Raw genomic sequence first — 24,384 nt, forward strand, 5'->3', positions numbered from 1 at the left:
CAGGGTTAAAAGGCTGAGGTTCAAAGCCAACTTTAGTTTCTCAAAGCGAAAGAAACATGAGAGGAGTGCAGAACAGGGAGAACGTCTACTATGTTTGCTGCTGCCAGCATCGGTGAAACTTGACCTCTGGCTGCCCTGCTGGACAGGACTGCAATGCTGCCTCAGGTGTCCAAAGAATAAGCAAGACGGTGGGAGAAGCCTAATCTTTTCTAGCAGCATGCACAGACGCCTCTTCCCCATGGCCTTCGCAGGCGTTCGCTAATCAATTGAGGCCAGTTTAGCCTCGACTCAATCCTAATTCCGCGACCCAGCAGGTCCGTGCCCCCTTCACCCCACTCCCACTGGTCCATGGCTGAGAACCACTCCCAATAGGCAACTGCACAAAGCATCCACTTACCTTCCAAGTCTTTGCACCTGAAATACAGAAACAACATCAAAATAAGAACTCTCAGAATAACAGTCGATGTTAGGAAGACTACGCTTAAATTAGCCATTAAGTACAATTAAACCTGAATATTAAAAAGCATATCATGCTTAACCCCTCAGCAATATGCATATTCGTATTTTTTCATGTAATGAAAGTGTTTGAGCAGTTGACCTTGATCAATGAGCTTCATATACTGATGCCAGATACACCGACTATCTATTTGCTAATGCCAAGTCCCCTGAAATATGGCTGATTATACGTTTAAAAGCTTCATGACAATAAAACAAAATGCCATCATAAGGAGAATGTTGATGACCACAATAAGTAAATGCAGCTGACACAATGCAGGGTGAAACATAGTAGTCGCTGCACCTTCCATTGTAGCCACAAAGAATGCACAAGCAATACACACGCTGCTGCTCTTGCGTGTGCCAAAAGTGAGAACAGGGGTGGGGACTTTGGAGAGAAGGCACCTCGGACTAAGCAATGAATGGCGATGGTTGTATCTGCTGCAATCGTATTATCAACACGATCACAAGATGTTTCCTCACATTTAAGACTTGAAAAAAGGAGGCAATTTCAGGCAGTGTCCAGTGAGTCTTAATCTAAATATCCTAAACACACCCGCAAGCAGCAACAGCAAGAATGAAATGCGACTATAAGTGTGTGCTCAGTGAACGCTCAGTGAGCCGCCACTGAGCGTTCTTGCTACGCAGTCAGAACAAACTGGTCGGCACTGTTACCAGCATGCTGTTTTAACTTTTTCACGCATTACTAGCCTCTTTAACCCAATTCCGTTTTGATTGTGGACCACCTGGGACAGAAAGCCTCCATTTTATGCACCACGTCGTCTCCTACGAGACCACCTGGTCTTTGCCTTTGGCCAATCTGATGGATCGCGCCAGTAACAGAGGATTTTTCTGCAGAATGGCAGCGGGCAGCATTGTTGCGACGCTCCTGGACCAAGTCGTCCATCCTGGCCCTGTCGCGGAGGTGCACCGATGGAGCCTGTTGCGGTACTGGCGTGAGTACCCCGCAGCCCGTCTTTGTCCGCTCTTTGCTTCTTTTCTCAGCAATTGGATACACTGAGGGCTACAATACCTGTGGTGTAGCACCTCCTAGTGGTTTTTGTTGTGTGTTCTATCCTCAATGCTCGTGATGTTTTACTTGTCGGGCGAGACCATGGCTCACGAACCCAATTCAAGAAAGTGTTGCTCAAGTTTTGTTCCAATCTCATCCGTTACCTTGGCTTAGCAAACCGTATTTAGTAATAAACAGGAAATAATTCAGCAAAGCTCATAACATAAATGCATCATTAACTGGATGCATTATGATGATTGCATTATATTCTAGCGCAACCCAGAACATCCGACCCCATTCATGCGACAGCCCATATTTTGCGACAAAATAGAAAGGGTCTGGCAAATGTGTCAGAGGGATAATGTCTCAATTATACAACGTGCCTCACTTCACATGACAACCAGCAAGATTCTACCAGAATGATGCAAACATCACGTCACTTAAAGGAAACTGTCTCCTTTTTTTAATATTGAGGTTAGGTGAATTCTTTTTAGACTTGATAGCTCTAAGTGAGTGCTAAACATAATAGAGCAGTCATGCCATTCTCCTGGCATGCAACATTGCGAGACATATCAGATGCTTTGTTGTTGTTGTTGTGTTGGGTTTTTTGGCGCATAAGCAACTAAGGCTATCTGCGCCACGAGCAAGGTGAAAATTTCGTTTTGCGAAAAATGGGAAAATGAGTATGTTAAAAACTAATTTGTTTAAAAAGTCTCCTTTTAAAAACTTGGTTGTGTTAGATTCAATGGCGCTTAAGCTGCCAACACCATGATGTGCCAAGCACAAGGTTTCAGTTTCTCTTAGTGAAGCATGTTTCATTTTTTTCTACAGTTTGTGTAAAACATTTGCTTCCCTTATGAAACTGAAAACACAATATAAATCAACAAGTCCATCATCTAAAATCAGTTTAGGGTGAAAAGGAATGTATTATTTGTAAAATTTGGCAAAACAGTTTTCCTTATCCTTTCAAGACCTATGCATGTGAATAAAATGTGGTTAATAATTAGTTCCTCTCCGCATTTTTCACATCGTGGTTTCTCTTCTTTTTTCAACAAAACATTGTGTGTCAGGTGCATGTGTCCAATGCAGAGACGACGTAAGATTACTTCTATAAAACGCTCCTGATGCCGGCACGACATCCATTCTCCCAAAATGGGCTTTACTAAGTGTAGTTTATTTCCCACTTCACTGTCCCAGGCAGACTGCCATTTTTCTTTTAATTTGCGATATACAAGTTTCGTACAGTCTTTGTAAAGTATTGCTTATACTCTTTATTTGCTTGTTGCGGGCTTTAGCAGCACATGTGTCTGCTCTCTCATTGCCTTTAATGCCCACGTGACTCGGGACCCAGCAGAATTTTATGTTGTATCCTCGAGCTATGGCTGTTGCTATATTGTGTATTATGTTGCCGAGTAAAGGAGCGGCTGCATTTCTGGAATTTAGAGCTGTGAGAACACTTAAGGAGTCTGTAAATATAATGCTGTTTATGACATTCGCGCGAGCAATGCGCGAAAATCTTCTGTTTTGCAGCGTCCATAACTTCGAAACTAGTTGCCGGATCACGGCCATCTTGGGCTCATTCGAAAGAGGCTCCTTTTGACTTGCTTTGCCGCCAAGTCAAGCCAGTCCAAGCCGCCCAGCAAGCAAAATACAAGTCAAAAGCTGAACGGAGTATAGGGCTATGTTATTGGTTCTCACGCATCACGTGATAAATTCTCTGCATGTGATTCGAGCGCAGCCACCAAGACGGCGCCATCTTGTCAAAACCAAGACCGACTGAAATACAGACCTGCACAGATAGCACTGCTCCAGCGCGCACCTTCTAGTTCATAGCCTTCGCCGCTAGGGAACGAACACTACGGGTAACCTGGCGCTACTGTAAACCTGTTAATAAGAAGGGTCTATTAGTTATGTCATTTTTCTTCGTCGTTATAGTTTAATTATCTGTCCACGCTGTAATGCACAAGCACCTGTTCTGCGCATGTGCAGCGAGTAACTGCAGTGCCGTCGCACAAAGCGGAATCGCGGTATGTCTTCTGGCGAGAGAAAAACTTTTTAAAATAAACACTCTCCGCTAAAATACAAAAAGGCAAAATTTTCAAAGTATAACTCGGGCAAAGATCTATTTTTTTTTTAATTTGGGTACAGTTTGTTTATATTAATTTGTGATTTGATGATGATGAAAATGACAGACGAACAGGTCAACCGAGCGCCCTCAACGACGAGAAAGGTAACGAAAGTTGGCGCACGAGGTCCCATAAGACCCTGTTTTTTGTGCAGGTCTGTATTTCAGTCGGTCTTGGTCAAAACATCGATCACTGCTATGCCTCGCAAATTTCATACTGTGCACAAGTTTGGCAAAAAGCGAAAGAAATGCGCCCAAAAGCGTCGCAAACTGCCGGTGTCATCAGTGGTAACCTCTGCGGACCCGCCTGGAACGCCGGAGTGCTCGACGTCAGCCGAACGCGACACGGTAGGCGAGACTGCCGCTGTCATGACAGTTGCCGATCCGCCGGTTTCCGTAGGTGAAAACTTTCAATCAGAGCGCAACAAATGTGCCGAAAACTGGCGCAAACTGCCGCCGTCACCTGCGGTAATCACTGTGGACACGCCTGGAACGGCGGAATGCTCGACGCCAGCCGAACGCGACTCTGGAAGTGAGACGGCCGCTGCCGTGAGAGTTGCCGATGCGACGGTTTCTGTCAGTGAAAATCTTCAACCGGAGCGCAGTAAAGGGTGTTGCACAATTAGACGCGCGCTGTAGAATGCTTCTCCCAGCTAAACCGCGGAATCCTTGCAGTTCAGATTTCGCACAGAAGTCACATTTTGTCGCTAGTATTTTTTAATACTAAATTTGTTTGGGGTACTTGCCTGATTCGATCAGAAGAAGTAAAATATTCCCATCGCCTGCGGCGGTGGCGACGCCAGACAAACCGCTGCCCCAGAGATGGGACTGGTGGCGCCACCTCATGCTGCTTACAACAACTTTGTAGCAGGAAAAGAGGGGCAAACGTTTCTGGCAGAAGGTTTGAGTTGTTGTAAGCAGCATGAGGTGGCGCCACCAGTCCCATCGCTGGGGCAGCGGTTTGTCTGGCGTCGCCGCCGCCGCAGGCGATGGGAATATTTTACTTCTTCTGATTGAATCAGGCAAGTACCCCAAACAAATTTAGTATTAAAAAATACTAGCGACAAAATGTGATTTCTGTGCGAAATCTGAACTGCAAGGATTCCGCGGTTTAGCTGGGAGAAGCATTCTACAGCGCGCGTCTAATTGTGCAACACCTTGACACGCACTTTTTAACAAGTGAAGAATGTGACATTTTGATGACGCGAGCCGCGGAAGCAACTACAGAGCTGGCATCTGTTTCGGCGACGCAATGAGGCATTGCATTGCAAAACTGCAATGAGGCATTGCACCCTCATCTGGAGCCTTGCACCAAAAGAGAAGAACTTGTCTCTGTTTGCGGTTGAAAATGCAGTTGTAGAAGCTATCATGCGGTTCAACCTTGGCACGCAGCATGCCAGCTCTAGCATACTTAGGGAGCTGCAGTTAGAGCAAAGCAGCAAGGGCAGTTATAGAGCAGCTGAGAAGGATCACAACCGTGCCGTGAAGTCTGAGAAGAAACGTGCCGCCTCGGCAGCTTTCCAGACGTCCGTGAAAAAGAGGCAACGAGGAAAACCTCATGAAGACTATTCTCCAGGGGCCTTCTAAACTTTCACTTGAAGTGATTGAGCTGCTTTTTTTATGAATAAATTGATTCATGTCATCAAACTTCATTTTTCCCATTTTTCTCAAAAACAAATTTTTTTTTTTTATTCTCAGGTTTTATGAGGGGCGCAGCTTCACTTCTGCTGAATGAATATTCACCATTCTTGTTTTATCTGATTTCTGCATGTGTAAAGTTTACAATAAGACCATAATGCAATGCATATCTGGTTCAGAACATTTTAAAAATTTGCAAAAATTAAGAGAGGGCAACTTGAATTATCAACTTGAAATTTTGAACTTTCATAACTTTTCACAGAATGGGCACAGAATGATGAAACAAATGTTGTTGCAAACCTTTGGTATCTAGGAATATGTATATATGTATGATAACTGCTTATGGCATTTAGTTTTTTTTCTAGCCTTGTCATAGGTTTCACACATAAAAGTTTGGCTAAAATGTAAGCTACATAATATAGAGAAAATCTGAGTGCATATTTGAAATCAGCATGCAAAATTACACTAAACTGGAAAGTTTCATATTGATAGCCCTAATAGTAAAAAATTTTTTCTCAAACCCAACTCCCCCCTTAACCCGGTTCTGTGCTAGCTGCATCCACTTGACCCCTGCGAACTTCTTAACCTCATCCGCCCACCTAACTTTCTGCCGTCCCCTGCTACACTTTCCTTCCCTTGCAATCCAGTTTGTTACCCTAAGCGACCATCGGTTATCCTCTCTTCGCTTGAAAGGCACTATAAACTGCCTCATATGCCGCTATTCATTGCCAACAAGAAGTTATAAACTAATATAATTCAAAAGAAACGGAGCATGCCAGGGACTGGAAAAAAATGCAAACAACTGCAGGATGTTGATACGACTGTCGCTATTCGTTCGTGAGCAGGCAGGCCATATGCTGCCAGACTGTGCCTCACATTCTGCTAAAAACTGCAGATGAGGGACGACTTTAGCTTGCTATATTAAAAAAAAAAAAAAAAACTACCTCAACCTATATACAGGTTTATACCATAGTTTCAGTACCACATGTCATAAATTCACACCAGCTGCCATTGAGTGCACAGTCCCATCATTTCAGACGCAGCAGCACGCGTCACTGGCCTTTTAGTTTTGTCACCCTAAGGTCGCGTTACGTGTAATTCTGCCTCCACAACGGTAGGGTCCCACAACTTCTTTCTACTTACTGGTTGCCTGTCAGAGGGTTAAACGGCGATTGTTACCGAGAGGCTTCTCTGAACGGGATTCAAGTATGTTTTATTCGCTCAGTGGTGAGTACAGCAGGCTTTAAATGCGCTCTTATATTTCCGCTATCTGTCGCTGCTCAAAGGACCCTACCGTTTAGAGAATCACGCGCCCATAACCTTCTACCGTTTCGGTTTGAGCTTCACTGCACACGTCCGTGCAACGAGGCACTACTGGGAAGAGGGCCACAACAAGCGCAAAACAAAGCATTGTTTAACTTGCACCTCAACCAGGTGTTCATTAAATAGAACCACTGTTTTCAGCAGGTTTCAAGGAGATTCAATATTTCCAACTATGTATATTTCTAACATTTTGCTTGGTCCCTTATAGGCTGAATTAACGACATTCACAATGTAACCACTGCTTTCTTCTTGAAGAGAAAGATTCACTATGCTAGGTAGAGCCGGTCTTCGCACAGGCCTCAATATTACCTTAATTTGACCTTCAAGAAGCAGTCTTCTTCCACTTTGCATGTGTGGTGTCCTGAGTCGGCGGCCCTCGCTTTTTTTTTGTACTGGGTATACTACGGCAAAAAAAAATTAAAACTTGACCTTGACTTGATTAAGTGTAGGTGTACATGATTCTATGGTCAGGAGTGGAAGCAGGCTCAAGCATTTTGGACCACCTCAGGGAGCAGCAATAAAGCCAATTCAGAGCAACTTTGGAGCAATGAAACAAGAGATTGGAGCATCCGAATTATGTTTTGGAGCATGTTTCTAGGGTCAAATGTTTTTAATAATTGCTAGTTTTTGTTTCCGACATACAAAAATTCCCAATTTAATTCCTTTCTATTCAACGTTTAATGCTTTGCCGACTACACCTGCATCTCTGACAAGACAAACAGCCAAGACATGTACAAATATTTAAAATAACACAACTGACCCGGGGAACATTTTGGAAAAGACTAGTAGCAAACTAAAGGCTTGCTTCTACACATCATAACTGAACTAAGTCTTACTATTTTGATGTGATAAAATTGAAATGTAGAGTCTACCACTTTGATGTTCTCAAGCACCACCACTAGTTTGAAGTTAACATCGATGATCCTATGCCTATGCTGAAAAATTCCAAGGTACTGGTCAGTAGTACCTTCAGGAAAAATTTACTGCACTCAAGGGTAGACTTTTCCTCCTCCAGATTCTTTTGCCTTCTGTGAATGGCTCCAGATGTTTTCACCTTAGCGACACTGGCACTTCCTTAATTTAAACACGCTGGCAATAGGCCCTGTACGGCTTTCCAAAACTCTTGAGAATATGTCTAGTGAATGGTTCCATTGTGGTGTCACCCCCTATGCTATTGTCTGACTCAGGCTTGACAAAGAGGCGTGATGGTGAAGTACCTGCTTGGTGAAGCTGAACCCTTAGAACCACTAAAGTTGTTCTGTGCTGCCGGACAACTTTCCTAACGGCTCGAGGTACTCGCCGTGACTGCTTCGCTCATAACTGCCACCGCTGTGCCCCTGGGCTAGTACATGAAGCTCACACCATGCCACTGCCCCGGTATGCTTCTCACTCTCAATCAAATTGCATCAAATCACATTTTTGAAGGATATATCATTAATAGCCCCCTGTGCAGCAAAAATCCGTGTTCTGCTTGGAGCAGGAAAGACCATATGGAGCAGAATGGAGCAAATGGAGCAGCGTTTCCACCCAGAAGTATGCTATGCCTTCCTTTCCCCAAAGCCTACCTTAAAAGGAGAGACAGACATGTGAATCTTCGCCATCAGAGCACGACTGCAGGGCTTCAAGCACGAGGCCACTGTCTGGCAATGTTAAGCTCATACACCGATCGCAATTTGCAAACAAAATTATTCACAGATCAGGGAACCTCAAACAACACCAATCGCAACCAATCACACTCTACTATGGCCACAGAAGACAAAAATTATTAAAAGCCTTGAAGCCATCAGCTGTTCCTACACCAGCATGCTGGTTTTGCCTACCGAGAAACCGGACTGGATCCGAAATCCGCTATTGTCAGCTGCAATGAGGCTACGACCGTTTAAAAACAATTTTTTCCGCATATTGTGAGTTCTTTATATTTTTCTACATAAGTCAACATCTATTACAGTTAAACCACAATATAATGAAGTCGGTAAAATCTGCTGTTTACTTCATTAAACTGAAATTTCGCAACATTGAAGTTTGTCACCTTGCATGCAGAGAATCCTCCAGAACATTTCACAGACATTTCAGGGAGAAAGCGTTGCATTATAGTGGAATTGGGTGCTATTATTATTATTATTATTATTATTATTATTATTATTATTATTATTATTTGCATGATGGGAACGAAGCAGACATATTTTTGGTTTCCCCCTCATCGCCGCCCAGCTGAACTTCAAGTTCCCGACCACGTCGCCAAGTGGATTCCGCGTTCGGACGCCGCCGCTAGGGAAACGAAGGCCAGCAGCTGTAGTGGCTTTTTCACCTCACTTTCTCCACGTCAGTGACAGTGAAAACGGTGCCCAGTGCTTAAAGTCTGGCTGCATAGGTCTCTACTAATACAAGCACAGATGGAAAGAGAAATAAAGAGGGATAGAGAGAAATTGGCTGGTAGCCTGGTTCGCGCATCATTTTGTACAACAGGGAGAAATTATTTTTCTCCATCTTGGGTTTTAGAAAGTATGTCAATTCTTATTAAAACTCACTGCAAAATAGCGGAAGCAATAGAGAAGATACGTTCTCAAAACAACTGACAAAAATAAAAAATGGCAGCCTGCTTGCTACTCATGCAGCCCTTATACATTTAAGTGCGGGGGGTCTCAGACCCCTGGTGGTAAATACTGGTGGGAGGTCTCAACCCATCCCCTTGAGACCCCACTGACTTCAAGCTCTGCCTCCATCACACCTGATGAACTGAAACTCATTTGAGGATGACAGTCGCTTTGCACCGCAAGCATGAGAGTCTTTGTTCCAGTACGCACACAGCGTTAAAAGTGAGGTTGTCAGGTATGTCAACCCTTTCTTTCACCAAGCTTTATGAGCAAAAGCGATAATCGCAGCGCAGTCCCTTTGAGTAGAGGCGCCCAATTCAGGCAGGATTACGATCAATTGCAACATTCTGCCAGAGCTGCGTCCAATCTGGCTGGCTGTGCGTCGTGTAAAACCCCTCAAGCGCTGCGCAGATGCTGGTGCTGCCTAGTGGTTTCGCCCAATATTATGTTCGCTAACCACACCTGTACTGCCCCAGATGGTGCAGCAGGCGGCGTACCTTCACACATGCACTCCGTTTCAATACGCATTCAACTTTCGTGCTCACGGAACAATTTTTCCACTGGTTCGCTGCAAAACAGCGACGAAATTTCACTACACTGAAAGTGAAACAACATTAACTTCATTAACCTCTTCTGAAGTGGTGTGGTACACATCAACGTTGGCGCCATTCCACGCACCCACCCTCATTTCAAATGGGCTGAAAAGCAATGTGAGCACTCAGAAATGCCTTCTTAACAGATAACTAACGCCATCTATTCAATGTGCCACTAAGAAGCGCAAATCAATAGTCAAGATGGATGTCTCGACCTGCTACAAACTTGGACGCGAGTGTATTGTCGTGATCATCATCATCAGCCTGACTGTACTCACTGCAGGGCGAAGGACTCTCCCATATTCCTCTAATTCACCCGGTCCTGTGCTAGCTGCACCCACTTGACATGTCGTGATAGAAAACGCTAAAGGTTAAGGCTTTTCACAAGTGAGGAGGTCTTTGTTAAATATGGCTCTCTGTCCTGCAGTGAACAAATTGTACACATGGCACCTCAAGGATGCTTTCTCACATAGTGTTTCATTTATTGCATTTCGAAATGACAACGCACAACTTTACATGTATTTTATGCCTTATAGGCGTTATAGAGCACTCAGTAAGCCAACAGAATGCGTCAACTACATCGGCTCAAGCTCTTTTGGCCAGAATAGCAATGGGAACATCTCAGATGGGGATTTCTCAAGCAATGAATTTGAATAATCTGTCAAATTTGTGGTCAGTAAGGCTATCACAAAAAGAAAATTTAATTTTTTCCTGTTATTTACCTATTTAATACTTAATTGCGTTCTAGGCCACTTCAGCAGCAGTGAAGAAAATGTGCAGCAGCCGCCAACCAAAGGAAACACGGCCCAGGTGAAGTGGGTTAGAAAGAAAGTCTTGCAGGCTGAACTCTGCGTGCACCCTCAACCGACGATCATGATTACTTTATAAAGTAGCCCTCAGAGAAGACTTTTTATAACCTAGCACATTGGAAAGAGATGGAATCGAGCTGAATGCCACACTGAAAGAAATCAAAGTTTTCAATGGCATTATAATATCGAGGATTGTATTGACAAGACCCAAGAATATTGTGTATTGCAGATACAATGACGATTTTTTGAGCATCGAGCAGCCCTACATGCACCTGCGTCGATGCAGGATTAACTCAACAAGTTTTTAAAAGTGGCCTCTGACGGTGTCAGATGATGTCTCAAAATTGAACCCACTATTGATGAATGGCCCTTTGCAGGAAGGCTCCCCGCTAAGCAATTTATAAAAAGAAGCAAAAGCCCAGAAGCAAGTAAATATTGCCGTCTGCAGTAGGTTCGATGGCAAATAACCATTGTCCCACTTAAAAGCCCATAAAGGTGCAATGGTTGTGTTTCCAAGTCTTCAGTTTGCTGTCGCAAATGCGTAGTTTTCCTAGGTGCAGCAAAGGTCTGCTACCAACGTGAGCAGCCATCAAGGTGACTAGCAATGAAATGCATGACTAATGTTTCTGTAAGTTCAGACCAAGTGAAACTAGTTGTTCCTTATGTAGGTGATCAGCAATAATCTTTGTAGCATTGAGACGCCACATGTACAAATGTACAATACCGCACGCTCTTTTCTACAACGCCAAACTGTCGCGAGTGAGCAGCCATGTTGTCGTTCGCTTCGGCGAACATCAACTTTTTTTGTGTGAAAAGCTGCTGTAAGCTGCCCTCAAATGCTGCTATTCATTGTTAAAAAGAAATATTTATACAGTCGAACCTGGATATATTGAACTCGAAGAGGATCGCGAAATAGTTCAATATATTGTTACATATATGCCCTACGTCGCTGGACATTGAAGAAGACGACGATCAACAGTAGTGACACGGAAGGAAGACGAAGCTGTAGCAATGGTAGCTGGTGCTACGAGAAGGTTGGCGCCTACCCGAACATTCACTCAAGTCATCAGCCGTTACGTTCTCAAACTAACCTTCTTGCCACGTATCAATATCGATAATTCGATATACAGAAATCTGCTCGAGACGCCACATACAATCGTGAAAAATGATACCGCATTTGTTGCGTAATCAACCCACTCGCATAATGAACCCACCCTCCACTTTTGCTACCAAGAATATTTAGAAAAAACAAAAAACGCGTCAATCGATGGCGCGTCCCTCCGTTTCGGCTGTCGCATCCACAGCTCATTTATTGGCAGTGCGCCAAGATGTTCCTCAGCGATAATGTCACAGCATGTTTATTCTTTGACTATAATTATACTTTTTATGCTAGCTCCTGCAGTGGTGGGGAGCCAACTTGGCAGAGTGCCCGTGATGGCTTTATTGCACAAGCCTGGTTCGATTTATCATGCCGCACTTGGGGCAGGCGGAGTCCACAGCCATAGACTCATTGGAGAGAGCGATAGCTGCAAATGCCATTTGAAGCGAACAATGCTAAAAGCCGGTCATGATCGCAGCTGACCGCATGCTTTCGTTGATTCATAGATGCAAGGATAGATAACTCTTGCAAAAAAGAAAAATCTGCCATTCTTAACGTTCGTAGCTGCCATAGCTTACGCAATGCCACATGTTCAGCACGACGACAACGATGGCTGACTCCCGTAAAAAAAAAATTATCTGCCGCTTCTTAACGTCCGCAGCCGCCATAGCTTACGCTACGCCACACATTTAGCACAACGACACAAGATGCGCATTGCACGTCACCCATCGCGCACAGAGGGTTCACAACACACACTGGAGAAGGCGTCTGACATTCCGTCTGCCACGGACTGAGTTGGACTGAGCTGGCTTATCAGGGCATGCGTAGTGCACGCTGCTGTGAACGAAAACCGGGCAAGAGAGAGGAAGGGGAGAGAGAAAGCTTGACAGAAGAATGGGCACACCCTTGCGCTTCACTGTATCATGTTTTCCCTCTCCTGAACACAACTTTGTATTGGCCGTTGCCAAACCGGTTCCCTCTCGTTCCTTCACGCCCATGGCTTGCAAACATCATGTGCTGGCGCACGACAAACGATCACCGCAGATGCGCGCCCCTTTGGGGAAAAGGCGCGGCGCTGCTCTAGACCAACAGTCACCGAACTGTTCTCTCTCGTTCCTTCCGCACATGGCTTGAAAACGTCACATGGCAAACGGCTGAGGATGATGCTATCGTCTTGGGAAGACGCTCCTTCTAGTTCGTGGTGCAGAGTTCAATATATCAAACGACCGGTGAAATCGGAGTTCGAAATACGACGCAGCTTTCCTATACTTTTACATGGGATTTTCAAAGGGATATTCCGTGAGTTCGATATAACCAAAATTCAAATTATCTGGGTTCGATATATCCGGGTTCGACTGTATAATATAGGTCGAACTAAAGAGCGCATGTGAAGACCAATACGCCAGGGCATGGTGGTTACCACAGCCGGGGACTGGTAAAAAAAAAAATGCAACTGCAGGATGGCAATATGGCTTCGGCCGTCGGTACATGAGTAGGCACGCCACATGTTGCCAAACTGTGCCTCAAAATGAGATCGGCAGCATACCAGCTATAGCATGTCTTTACTGGGACCCCGTCTTTTTCACGCAGATCCTATTTCTGGCCCCCGTACTGCTTATGAACATCCGGACATCCTGCACCGCCAGCAAAATGAGTGCCGTGGAAGCCAGCTTGCCATGGCAGAGTGAAAGTTCCCAAACAAGTTCTGCCAGGTGACCAGCGGATCAATCTTCATCAAGAAATCGCACATGCTGCAACCTCAGTGCCCTGTGCCTTCGGAGCATCCGCTGCCCTACAATGTGCGCATGTCTTCAGAACGGCTTTTTGTCGTCACCAATGGCGCTCGCTGCATGAAAACTGCTCTCCATTGGCCATCCCTTCCAGTGGGCTCGACAGCGCACCAGCTATGCCATGTCTTCACTGGGACCCAGTCTTTTTCGTGCAGGTAAAAAACATTGCACCCTATTTGCACAGCCGACCAGCCACTGTGCCTTGCTAGTGCTGCCGAGCCCACTGGCCGCAATATTTTTGCGAGACTGCTTTGGACTGCAGTCGCATTCAATTTACTCATGCTATCTGGCAATACTGAAGAAAACCAGATCTAATGCTGCTAAACGAGGCAACTCCTGCACAATCACCTGCTTCTGAAGGGTGCCACGAACTAATTATAGCCCGTGATGAGCTAAAGTAGAGTCAGTCGACTTTGTTCAATGAAACAACATCCATAAAAGTAGAACTTACCAATAACGATAAAAAGTTTACAGGTATACAAGAAGGTTAACAAAAATTTAAAAAAAATGTAATGCATTCAATCAAATCAAGAAACAACGCTGTCCAGCAGCTGTCTACGAGCGACTCGGAACAGATTGCCACTGTGACAAGCCGCCTTGACGACACCCAAGATAGGGCGGGCGCGGCAACAAAATCTGGCGTTTTTTTGGGCTGACCGACGCCAAACACGAGACATGGGGGCAGTCCGAAAAAATCTCATTGAGTTTTGCTCCACGCAGCTGAAAATCGCCATCCAGCCCAGCGATATCAAACGTGCACACAGGCTAGGACAGTATCAAGACAATTGCAAAAGGCCTGTAATCAGACTTTAATGATAAAGAGTCAGTTATTCGGGTTGCCAAAAACTGCAAGGGATCTGGCTTCACCATATCTGAAGGTTTCTACCCTCGAACTCGCTCCACCCGAAAACACTCTCTAGAATTTGCAGTCAGAAAAATGCTACCTACAAACTTCAGCATGACGCCCTAAAAATTGGGGAAAAAGCCTATAAGTTTGATCACAAAAGCCAGGAAGTGTTACAACATAAGCCATAGCAACCCACATCTCAACCCTTTTTATTAACATTAGAAGCCTCGTGCCGAAGAGCGAGGCACTAAACAGCCTTATCAGCACATCCGACGCAAAGTTAGCTGTACTAACAGAAACCTGGTTGAAGGCATCTATTAACGGCTCCGAAGTTGAATCCTGCTTTTCTGATTGACATTTTCTGACGAACCGCTTTGACCGGAGAGGTGGTGGAGTCCTCACAGGGCCTCATCCCACTCTGCTGTGCAGGGTGCCGAACTGGACTGTTTTCGGGTTCGGTTCTAGGTTCACGCCTTTCGTGTTCGGTTTCGGCTCGGGACACACATTCGTCCCGGTCTGAAATGGTTCGACCCTGCCTGAACTGGTTCAAATGAGTTCAGAAAAAAAAACTTCGGGTGCGTTTTTTGCACCACTTTTTTAATACCAAGTTTTCTTTTCTGTTCCAGTGTATAATAAAAGCTTAAAATTCATATAGTAGTCTGTCTATTGTTTTGTCGTCTGATATGAAGGGTACACTGGTTGTGTAAACCTCGGCAATATGTCTATAATGAGTTACAGACGATTATAGCAGGACAGGAAAAAATAATGAATATTTTAATTGGCACATAACCAACTAGAGCTGAAGCAATATGCCAAAAGAAAGTTAAAAGAAAACGTTTCCTGCTCTGCTTTTCAGTGCACAAAATTTCACATGAATTTTATTTTAGAGTGAAACCTCCACTACTGCATGTACAACAATCTTGTGCGCGATGGCGCCCGATGCGGACGCATGTGCGCGCTGCTCCCAGCCCATTCGTGGTAGGCAGCAATTTTTGCCGTGCGCGTCTTGCAAGCAGCGTTTTCACTGCAAATGCATCAACATACAGGCCGAGGAATACAACATCCTAATGGAATCCGGGGCCAGCAAGTACAAATGTGTTCATTGCGTGAAGCGGCGTGATCCTTCGGCAGAGGAGCTTATCTGCGGAACTAGCAACACGGAAACGCCCCCCGAAGCGCAACGCTCTTCCCTGGATTTTGAAGATTAAGATTCCGTCAGTGCTTCCTCGAGTGTTATTTTAATGCTACGGGAAATGGCTAGTCGAATGGATGCGTTGACGGATGAGGTGCGACGGCTTCGTGCTGAAAATGCGCTCCTGCGTGAATCTTTGAGTGGCCTGAGTGCATCTGTTCGTACCGCCAGCCAGTGTGAGTGTTCGAATTCTGACTGCTCGGAATCTCGCAACTACGCTTCAGCTGTGGCGGTAAATCTTCCCGCTGGAATGTCGGCCCCTCCTGCGAAGCCTCCTGCTCAGGACCGGAGTACTCATCTGCCACGCCCGTTGAAAGCGGTGAGCCAACCCTCTCGGCCTCGAGCAACATTTGGCACATCTAAGCAATCCATGCTTAAAGTAGCGCCCAAACTACCGGCGTAGAAAAGCTTATTTGGTTCTCGCCTGGACCCGACAACAACGGCGTCGGACATACAGGAACTTTTGGCCAGTACAATAGGTGACAAAGTTGTTACTTGCACGAAACTCAAAGCGAAGTACGATACATATTGCTCATTTCACGTTTCTCTGGATGAGAATTTATTTGAGCTTGTGAACAATCCGGAAGTGTGGCCTGATGGTTGTGTATTTCGCCCTTTCTATGGAAAGCTGTGGTTCTCACGGCGCTTCGATGACCCTAACGGTGCTCTAACTACATCCGAAAATGGCACAGGAAATTAAGCTGTATTACCAAAACACGAGAGGGCTGCGAACTAAAACGGAAGCTCTCTTCGCGAATGCATACGAATGTGAGTATGACATTATATGCCTGACAGAAACGTGGCTAAACTCATCATGTTCAAGTGCGTCTTATTTCACAGATGAGTATGCTGTCTTCAGGGCCGACAGGGTCTATTCTGACAAGATTAAATACGGGGGTGGAGTTCTGATAGCCTGCCGTTCTTTGCTAAATGCATTTAGGAGACCAGACCTGGAGACATACGAAGAATGTGTGTGGTTGGAAATTCCAACGTGTGACAAATCGCACTATCTAGTTGGCTGTTACTACTTTCCACCAAATTCTGTTCCTAACGTTTTTACCGATCATTTCTTAGATATTGGGGAAAAAATCGATTTTTCAAAATACAAGGTTCACATTTATGGAGACTTTAATCTTCCTAAGGTCGATTGGTCCACTGGTTTGGTCACTAGTGACTGCACAGCAACTCGAGAAAAGGCCGAATGTTTAATTGATTTTAGTAATTTCCATGGTTTACATCAATGCAATGCAATGAAGAACTGTGCTGGAAACATTTTAGACCTAATTCTATCTAATGTGCCTCTTTTCGGCATGCAAGCGGTGCGCGATCCTCTTGTTCTGATAGACAAATATCATTGCCCGTTTACCTTGTCGTTCTTTTTGTATTTTCGTCCAGTGCGTGAGATGGTGCCAGAAAAATTTAGATACGCGTATGGCAATTACCTGAAGCTGTACAATGATCTTCAGGCCTACGACTGGTCTGAATTGCTTGAGATTGATGATGTGAACACAGGCGTCGAGCTACTTACATCAGTTGTACAGGGTATAATGAAAACATGTATACCACGCCGTAAATCGAAGAAGTGTAGATTTCCTTGCTGGTTCTCGCGCGATTTGAGACATTACTTGAAGAAAAAACAGAAGTATCATAAACTCTACGTGAAATCAGAAAGTGAGTATTGGTACCAAAGATATTCATTGTGCAGAAAAATTGTGAAAAAACTGATTGCACGTGATGAAGCCGAGTACCACAAACTTCTTGAACAGAACTTCAAAAAGGAACCAAACAGTTTTTGGGATTTTGTGCGCAAGCAACGAAATGATAAGGTTAGTGCTGCTGTGATAAAGACGCACGATGGTATCTGTTTTAAACCTCAAGATGTGTGCCAAGCTTTTGCTGATCACTTCAGTTCTTGTTTTGTGCGCCATGATAACGCACCAGCTCTTATCACTTCTGAAGACAGCGCTGACTGTTTGGCTTATGATAATGTTACCGAACATGAGGTTCTTTTGGCGATTCAGAAACTTAAGCCAAAACTTTCAACAGGAGTTGATGAAATTCCCAGCTTCGTAATCAAAGGATGCGCTGACATTTTTGGCCCTGTTTTAGCTCATTTGTTCAACTTATCATTGCGAACTGGTGTTTTTTCGTGTCATTGGAAATTGTCAGTAGTTGTTCCTGTATTCAAGTCTGGCGATGCTTGTGATGTGAACAACTTTTGGCCTGTGTCACTGATTTGTTCTTTTGCGAAAGTTTTCGAAATGGTTATGTACGAACGCATGGGCTCATACTTCAAGCAGAAGATCTCAATTCTGCAGCACGGGTTTTTAAAAGGTCGATCTGTGGAAACGAATTTATGCAGCTTTCTTGATTATACTGGCCCACATGTATTTAATCACGGTCAGGTAGACGCAGTCTACTTTGACATGACTAAAGCTTTCGATACGGTTTCCCATGAGGTACTTCTGATGAAGATGGAAAGATACGGACTTTGCCCCATGTACTGTAGGTGGCTCAAAAGCTACCTTGGCAGCCGCCGTAACATGGTCCGATTTTCCGGCTGCGTGTCCAACGAATTTCTATCATCTTCGGGAGTGCCTCAAGGCTCCAACTTAGGACCTTTGTTGTTTTTAGTGTTTGTTAATGATTTGCCGTTACATGTCAAGGACTCGAGAATTTTGCTCTTCGCAGATGATTTCAAATTATTCCGTAATATTGAAGATATTGAGGACTGCCGCCAATTGCAAGCTGACATTAACAACGTCGAGAAATGGTGTTTGTTGAATCGCTTAAAGTTGAATATTAAGAAGACTTCCGTCTTGTCTCTAACTAGGAAACGCGACGCAGTTGTGTTTGATTATACACTTTTGGCGGATCATATTTCTCGTGTGGCCCATGTACGAGACCTTGGTGTTGTTGTTGATTCAAGGCTTGATTTTAGATTGCATGTAAATTCAATTGTGTTACGTGCATTGCGACATATCGGTCTTATCTCTAGACTAACAAAAAAATTTCAACGGCACGAATGTCTACGCACTCTATACTGTGCCCTTGTGAGACCGCATCTTGAGTTCGCGTCAGAGGCCTGGAATAACTTATCTGCCACCTATTGCGCAAAAATTGAAAATGTCCAGCGTAAGTTCATACGCATCTTTTATGACAGATATATTGGACGCCGCCGTTTCTACGACTACGATTCTCTCTTGGCAGACCTCAAAATGTGTACTCTTGGCGACAGGCGACTCATACGTGACATGCAGTTTTTGCAAAAAATTGTGCGTGGTTTCATTAACTGTGAGACCTTACTGATGTCACTGAATTTTCGTGTGCCGCATGCAAAGGCTGCAAAATGTTCTGACACATTTTATCCAGATTTGCACGCCAACTGTCCAATGACTCGTATACAAAGCCTGTATAACAAAACGTTTATTGACACGGACATATTTGCCGAATTGTTGTTTTCATGCCTGGTTTTAAATGTTATTAAGTGTTCTGATGTGTCTGACCTAGTGTGCACTCCTTTAGGCCACTTGGCTGTTGAGGCACACTCAAATAAACATTATCTATCTATCTATCTATCTATAATATTTCATCCGGCTCCCACTAGATGACTTTGAAATCAGATCAGTCAGCGCTTCGTTGCGGTATGAACTGTAGGTTATTATACGTATGGCCTGATTTTGAAGATGTTGCAGTTGATATAAATGTGATGGGTAAGTGTTTCCCCATGAAGTGATGCAATAATTAAAATGACTATGAATGAATGCGTAGTAGAGAGCTATTAAAGTGTCACGATTGAAAAAGGGACGCGCTTTTAGTAGTGCTCTGATGCCAAAACCACATTTTTGTTTCAGGTTAGAAATGTGCTTATTGTATTTAAGGTTAGCATCCAGAGTAACGCCAAGAAATGTGCAATGTTCTGAAAGTTCACTGCAATGGGAATTAAAAGTAAGTGGTGGGATGTGTACAGGAGCCTTGCGATTGGAGCTGAATACCATGAATGTTGTCTTAGAAGGGTTGATCTGCAAGCAGTTACGATGACACCAGTTTAAAATATTATTGCAGAAGAAATTATATAGCGCGCCTATGAAGGCAACTATAGCGTGAAACAAGACGGTGGTCGTATTAATCCGGTTCTTTGACAAATATGATAACTCCAACCCCAATACGTGTCCAAGGAGACTTTTGTCAGCACCTTTCGGGCCACAACGCACTGGTGCCTTTGCGTTTCACCTCCATAGAAGCGCGAAATGGAAAGGTGTCCGCGTGTTGTGCGATATAAATATAGTCACACATATGCCATATTCTTCACTAGTCGTGGGGGTGTGTACTTCGTTCGCCCTGGATCTGATTCCACAGTTGTTATGTGGGAGCCGGACAAAATATTGTTGTACATGTACTAGACAAGGTTTTTCTTGAAACTAAAAATCATATGAAAGTTTTGCACCTGAAAAGCGCAGCAGGAAGCATTTTTTTTTTTTTAACTTCAGGCGCACAATAGCTTTAGTTGGTTATGAGCCAATGAAAATAATTATTTCCCCCAATCCTACTCTAATCGTCGGTCACTCTTTATAAACAGTTTGCTGAGGTCTGTACAGCCAACTGTAGCCAATCACATCTTACGAGAAAGACAATATAAGGACTACTCCTTGAATATTCTTGCTTTAATTATATAATAGAACCGGAAAGAAAATTCAGTATTAAAAATGTGGATTGAAAGAACAAAAAACACTTCAAGTTTTTCTTATTTCTGAACCCGTTCGAACCCTTTTGAACCGGTTCGACTCTGCCCGAACCAGAATGGAACGGGTCTCCGGAGCCGAAAGCGAACCCGTACCCGAACTGCACCCGAAAAAATTCCGGTTCGACACCCTGCTTTTCGCGCAATGAGGTGCGCAAAATATGCGGTTAAAAGTTCTTTTTTTATAATCAGGGTAATAAGTTACGGGTACGCAAATTACACGAGGGCACAAATTATGCGAGTAAATACGGTAACTCTTGTAAGGCCCAAATTGGAGTACGCCTGCGCTTTGAAAAGACCCGCATCTTCAAAAATCTAATATCTACCATTGAATCAATCCAAAACCGTGCAGCTAGATTTACCTTCTCTGACCACTCTCGAGATACTAACATCACTAATCTAAAGGCTAAGGCCGGTCTCCCAAGCTTATAAAATATTTACTCTTTTTATTTCATAAATTTTAGCATGCCTTATTACCTAGCACTGCAGTCATCACGTTGATTCACTGGACACCCAGTCGCATCAGCCACACCTTGGCCATTTATCCGCCACATGCCCCGCACCTCAATTCATTCTTTGTAAAGACAGCCATCTTCCCGCTGACGTTGTTTATTAGAGCCACTTCAAAACCGCCGGTGAACATTTTTTTCTGTTAATCACGACAAAGCCTACCCCTCATGTAAAACCCAGCACTCCTGGGGTCTTTGAGGTATTGGAAATAAATATTCTGCTAAAAACCGCTATATAAGACGAGGGACGACTTCAACTTGTATTTTTGAAAAAAAAACCTCTTGCCTTATATTCCGGTTTATACGGTAGAATCTCTCGATAAAAGCACGAGAAGGAATAATGATAGACCGAAGACCTAACGAAAATGATGCGGTGCATGAAGGTAAAACATTTCTTACCAAGAAAAATCCCTCTGACAGTGCATAGAGCTCCTGATGTACACATGATCGACTAATATGTTTTAGTTTGGTTTGGTGGGTGTGAGATGCTGCAGTGGAGGGCTTGCTTTTACAGAAAACTGGTGGATTCTTTTACGCACATATTTCAGCTCCTAGTAAGTAAAGGTCTTGCTTACATATGTGATATTAGCAGATAAAGCACTAACACTACACTAAGCCAATGGTGTAGATGTTTGATTTCTGTTTTATAGAAAATCAGTGGGTATGCATCATATAGATTCAATCTCTAAACAAGGAGATTACGTGCACAGTGTTAAAGCAAGCCGTTTATTTTGTCAATTACATCTTTTACATGCTGGAAGTTAAACAGTGATATTATCCCATTTACCTCAACCCCAAAAGATGCATGCCATCATATGTGCAGCATGTGAAACAGCGTTTATAATATGCACACTTCACTGCTTTCAAAACACTCGATCGTTAGCCAAAGGCTTCTATAGGCACTCTGTAACTCACAAGATAGGTTGCCTCCGGATGTAACAGAAGTGTTTTCATTTTTATTAAGGTTCCTCTGACTGGCAAAGGAACTATAATTATAATCTGACTGGCGAACACATGACTAGAGAACAGAGTGCCGAAAGGCAATGCTGGCCGTTGCCGCTACCGCCTGGCATTACGGCAATGAGACCCCGTTCACAGCGTGCGTCAGTCTATGAAACTGGCGAATAGCCATGTTGCAAGCTTTTAAGCAATTCCTCAATCAGTTCCAGCTTTATACTTATATGTGACAGAGCAAAGGTAAATGTTGCTCAAATAACCAAAACATAAAACTGCTGCTTTTCGAGATGCTTCTCCAGAGACTGTTTGCTATAATGGCCTTGCACTGGCCCAAGACTCCATGTGAGCGGTCCATTGGTGGAAGGAATCTCTCGCTTCACAGCAGACAAGGCACATTAAAAGTACCGACTCCACTGGTGCTGGTAGAGAACACATTGCGTTGTCCAAAGCAACAATGCTGAAACAAATCCTGGCATGGCATTATCAGCACTAATTCTTGCAGAATAAAGTGCAGGTGTGGTGAAAAGCAGCATTCACTATTCAAATATCCATTGTTTCACACTATACGATGCCTAGTCCTGCATAATCAAGATTCTACTGATGTATAAAAGGTAGGAAAAAAAACCTCCTCACCTGCTCCTATGCCGGCCCATTGCCCTGCATGCCTTCCCTTCCAGAGAGTCCTCATGTTGTTTCAAGGTTGCCTGCATGCATGCAGCAAGTAGTTTCAACAGTGTGAATCTACTATAATAGTAAATCAAGATCCATCCACAGAAAAGAATGCTGCATTAGATTAGTTCAATGTACCACAACTACTCGAACAATGAGCTCGCTTTTTTAAAAAAAAATTCACATCAGTTTGGGCAGAGGATTCATTGTGCAAAAAAAAAAAAAAGTTTCAGCCCGCCTCAACTACTTCCAGTAATCAACAAAACATGCAGTCAGAAGACATTGCACAGTGAGTTTTTCATATTGTTCACTTCAAAAGGAGTTATCACGGTGTGATCTGATTTTGTCATAGCGGAAGCAGCGGCCAATCGCAGTGAGATAAAGTGCTAAGCACAGGCCCCGAAACTAAGCTTGCTTTCTACGTGAGGTTAAGAAAAGGGCCATGAGTGTATATGCAGCTTGTGAACGTTTGCTTGGGGGTCTGGAGGCTCTACTTTCTCAGCAACATTCCAGTTTAAAGGACGTTTTATATCATTTAAGCTACGCTCATCTCTAACGGCCAACTTTCTAAGCGTACACTGGTGAAGCAGGAAGCGAAACTGCATGCCAAGCAAGTCACTACCACCATCATTCTTACCAATGAAGCACAGCATCTTGACAATCTGCAAAGATTGCCAAGCATGCCACTACCGCAGGCACTCTCATCAAAAGATAAACACGCTGTAATTAGCACGCAGCACCTTGGCACATTGCAAACAGCAACGATAGCGTGTAATTGAGGAATGCGCTAAAAAAAACGAGCACTTAAAAAAAAAAAACGAAGTAAATCCTCAATGATAAAAGTGGATTCATTAACCAAGTGACTCCCAAGAAGGAATACATTCACTCAAGGCCACCATACATCAGAATCTTAACACAGGAAGAGTTGTGATGGAAGATGGACCCAGTATATCTATGCTCGGAGGCAAAAGAATCAAGTGCTGTTGCTGTGGGCGCAAGAAAAAGGGTCGATGTCTGCAGATATAATGATCAAGACTGTGTGGGGACCACAAGCACTTCTTTTTCCATCACTCCTTGTTGTGAACAGCTTTCATGCTCACCTCCAGGGGCCAAGCTGAAAGAACTCGCATGGACCTTGCTGTTATTCCAGGTAGCCTCACGTCAATGCTACAGCCTCCTGACGTATATTTAAACAAACAGATCAAAGATAATGTTTGGAGGCTGTACACAGAATGAATGGCCGAAGGCAAACATGCCACTACACCAGGTGGAAAAATCAGAAGGCCGTCTGTGGAGCTGCTGTGCAGTTGGATATCGAAGGCACGGGGCATGATTGCCGCAGTCGTGGTCATTAGAAGCTAGAAAAAAAAACAGGAATTTCCAACACCCTGGATGCGACTGAAAACCACCTGGTGTGGGACGACGGTGAGGCATCAGAAGCTAAAACAGAATGTGGAGCAGAGACCAGCGATTGCAGTGTCGACATTGATTCAGATAAAGACTCTGATCATGAATGAAACTGTAGAGTCTGATGTGAACGCTATATCAATAAACGCGGGAAGTGATGATGAGGCTGCGTGCGGCAAATAAAGTGCTGCTTTTGGCGACCCTTTACTTTTATAACAAAGGTAGGATTGCTTGAAAGTAATTTTTTGGTTATACTTGCAATAGCTGGCCTAAGAATCCCAATTCACACCAATTTAAATTTGCTTAGTACTGCAAAACATTTGCTCGAAAATTTTCCCCGCGCAATTATCGCAACCCCTAACTTCGCATCAATTTCTCGCAAAAAAAGTGTGAGTATTACGAAAGTAAATAAGGTGCTTGACAATGACACAATATTCTTGCAGCAGGAGGCTCCACCGTAAAACTCACATGTCAAGCCAATTGCATGTACTGAAGTGGTTGATGGTCACATTGAATTACAAATAGTTTTCCGTAGAGGTAGATGTAAATGGTAGAATAATGTGCCTCTCGCGGTAGCAAGTTGC

The 24,384-nt window shown here is 43.9% G+C and overlaps 1 protein-coding gene across 11 annotated transcripts in view; it reads right to left on the reverse strand.

The window, feature by feature from the left end:
- Positions 1-24,384, reverse strand: part of LOC146206983 (uncharacterized) — a 229,459-nt gene that overhangs the window by 142,274 nt on the left and 62,801 nt on the right. For all 11 annotated transcript variants that reach the window (XR_014704394.1, XR_014704371.1, XR_014704298.1 and 8 more), the window contains exons 7-8: positions 22,358-22,428; positions 398-414 (exon numbers count right to left, since the gene is read on the reverse strand). Coding sequence is in view for 2 of the 11 variants with exons in the window: in XM_084590907.1 (XP_084447033.1) it covers positions 398-414; positions 22,358-22,428 (88 nt within the window). In the remaining 9 variants the exon portion in view is untranslated. The remainder of the gene's footprint in view (positions 1-397; positions 415-22,357; positions 22,429-24,384) is intronic.

This window comes from Amblyomma maculatum, chromosome 1 (genome assembly GCF_055883805.1).
Source record: "Amblyomma maculatum isolate TAMU_Amacu chromosome 1, ASM5588380v1, whole genome shotgun sequence".
Lineage (NCBI taxonomy): Eukaryota > Metazoa > Arthropoda > Arachnida > Ixodida > Ixodidae > Amblyomma > Amblyomma maculatum.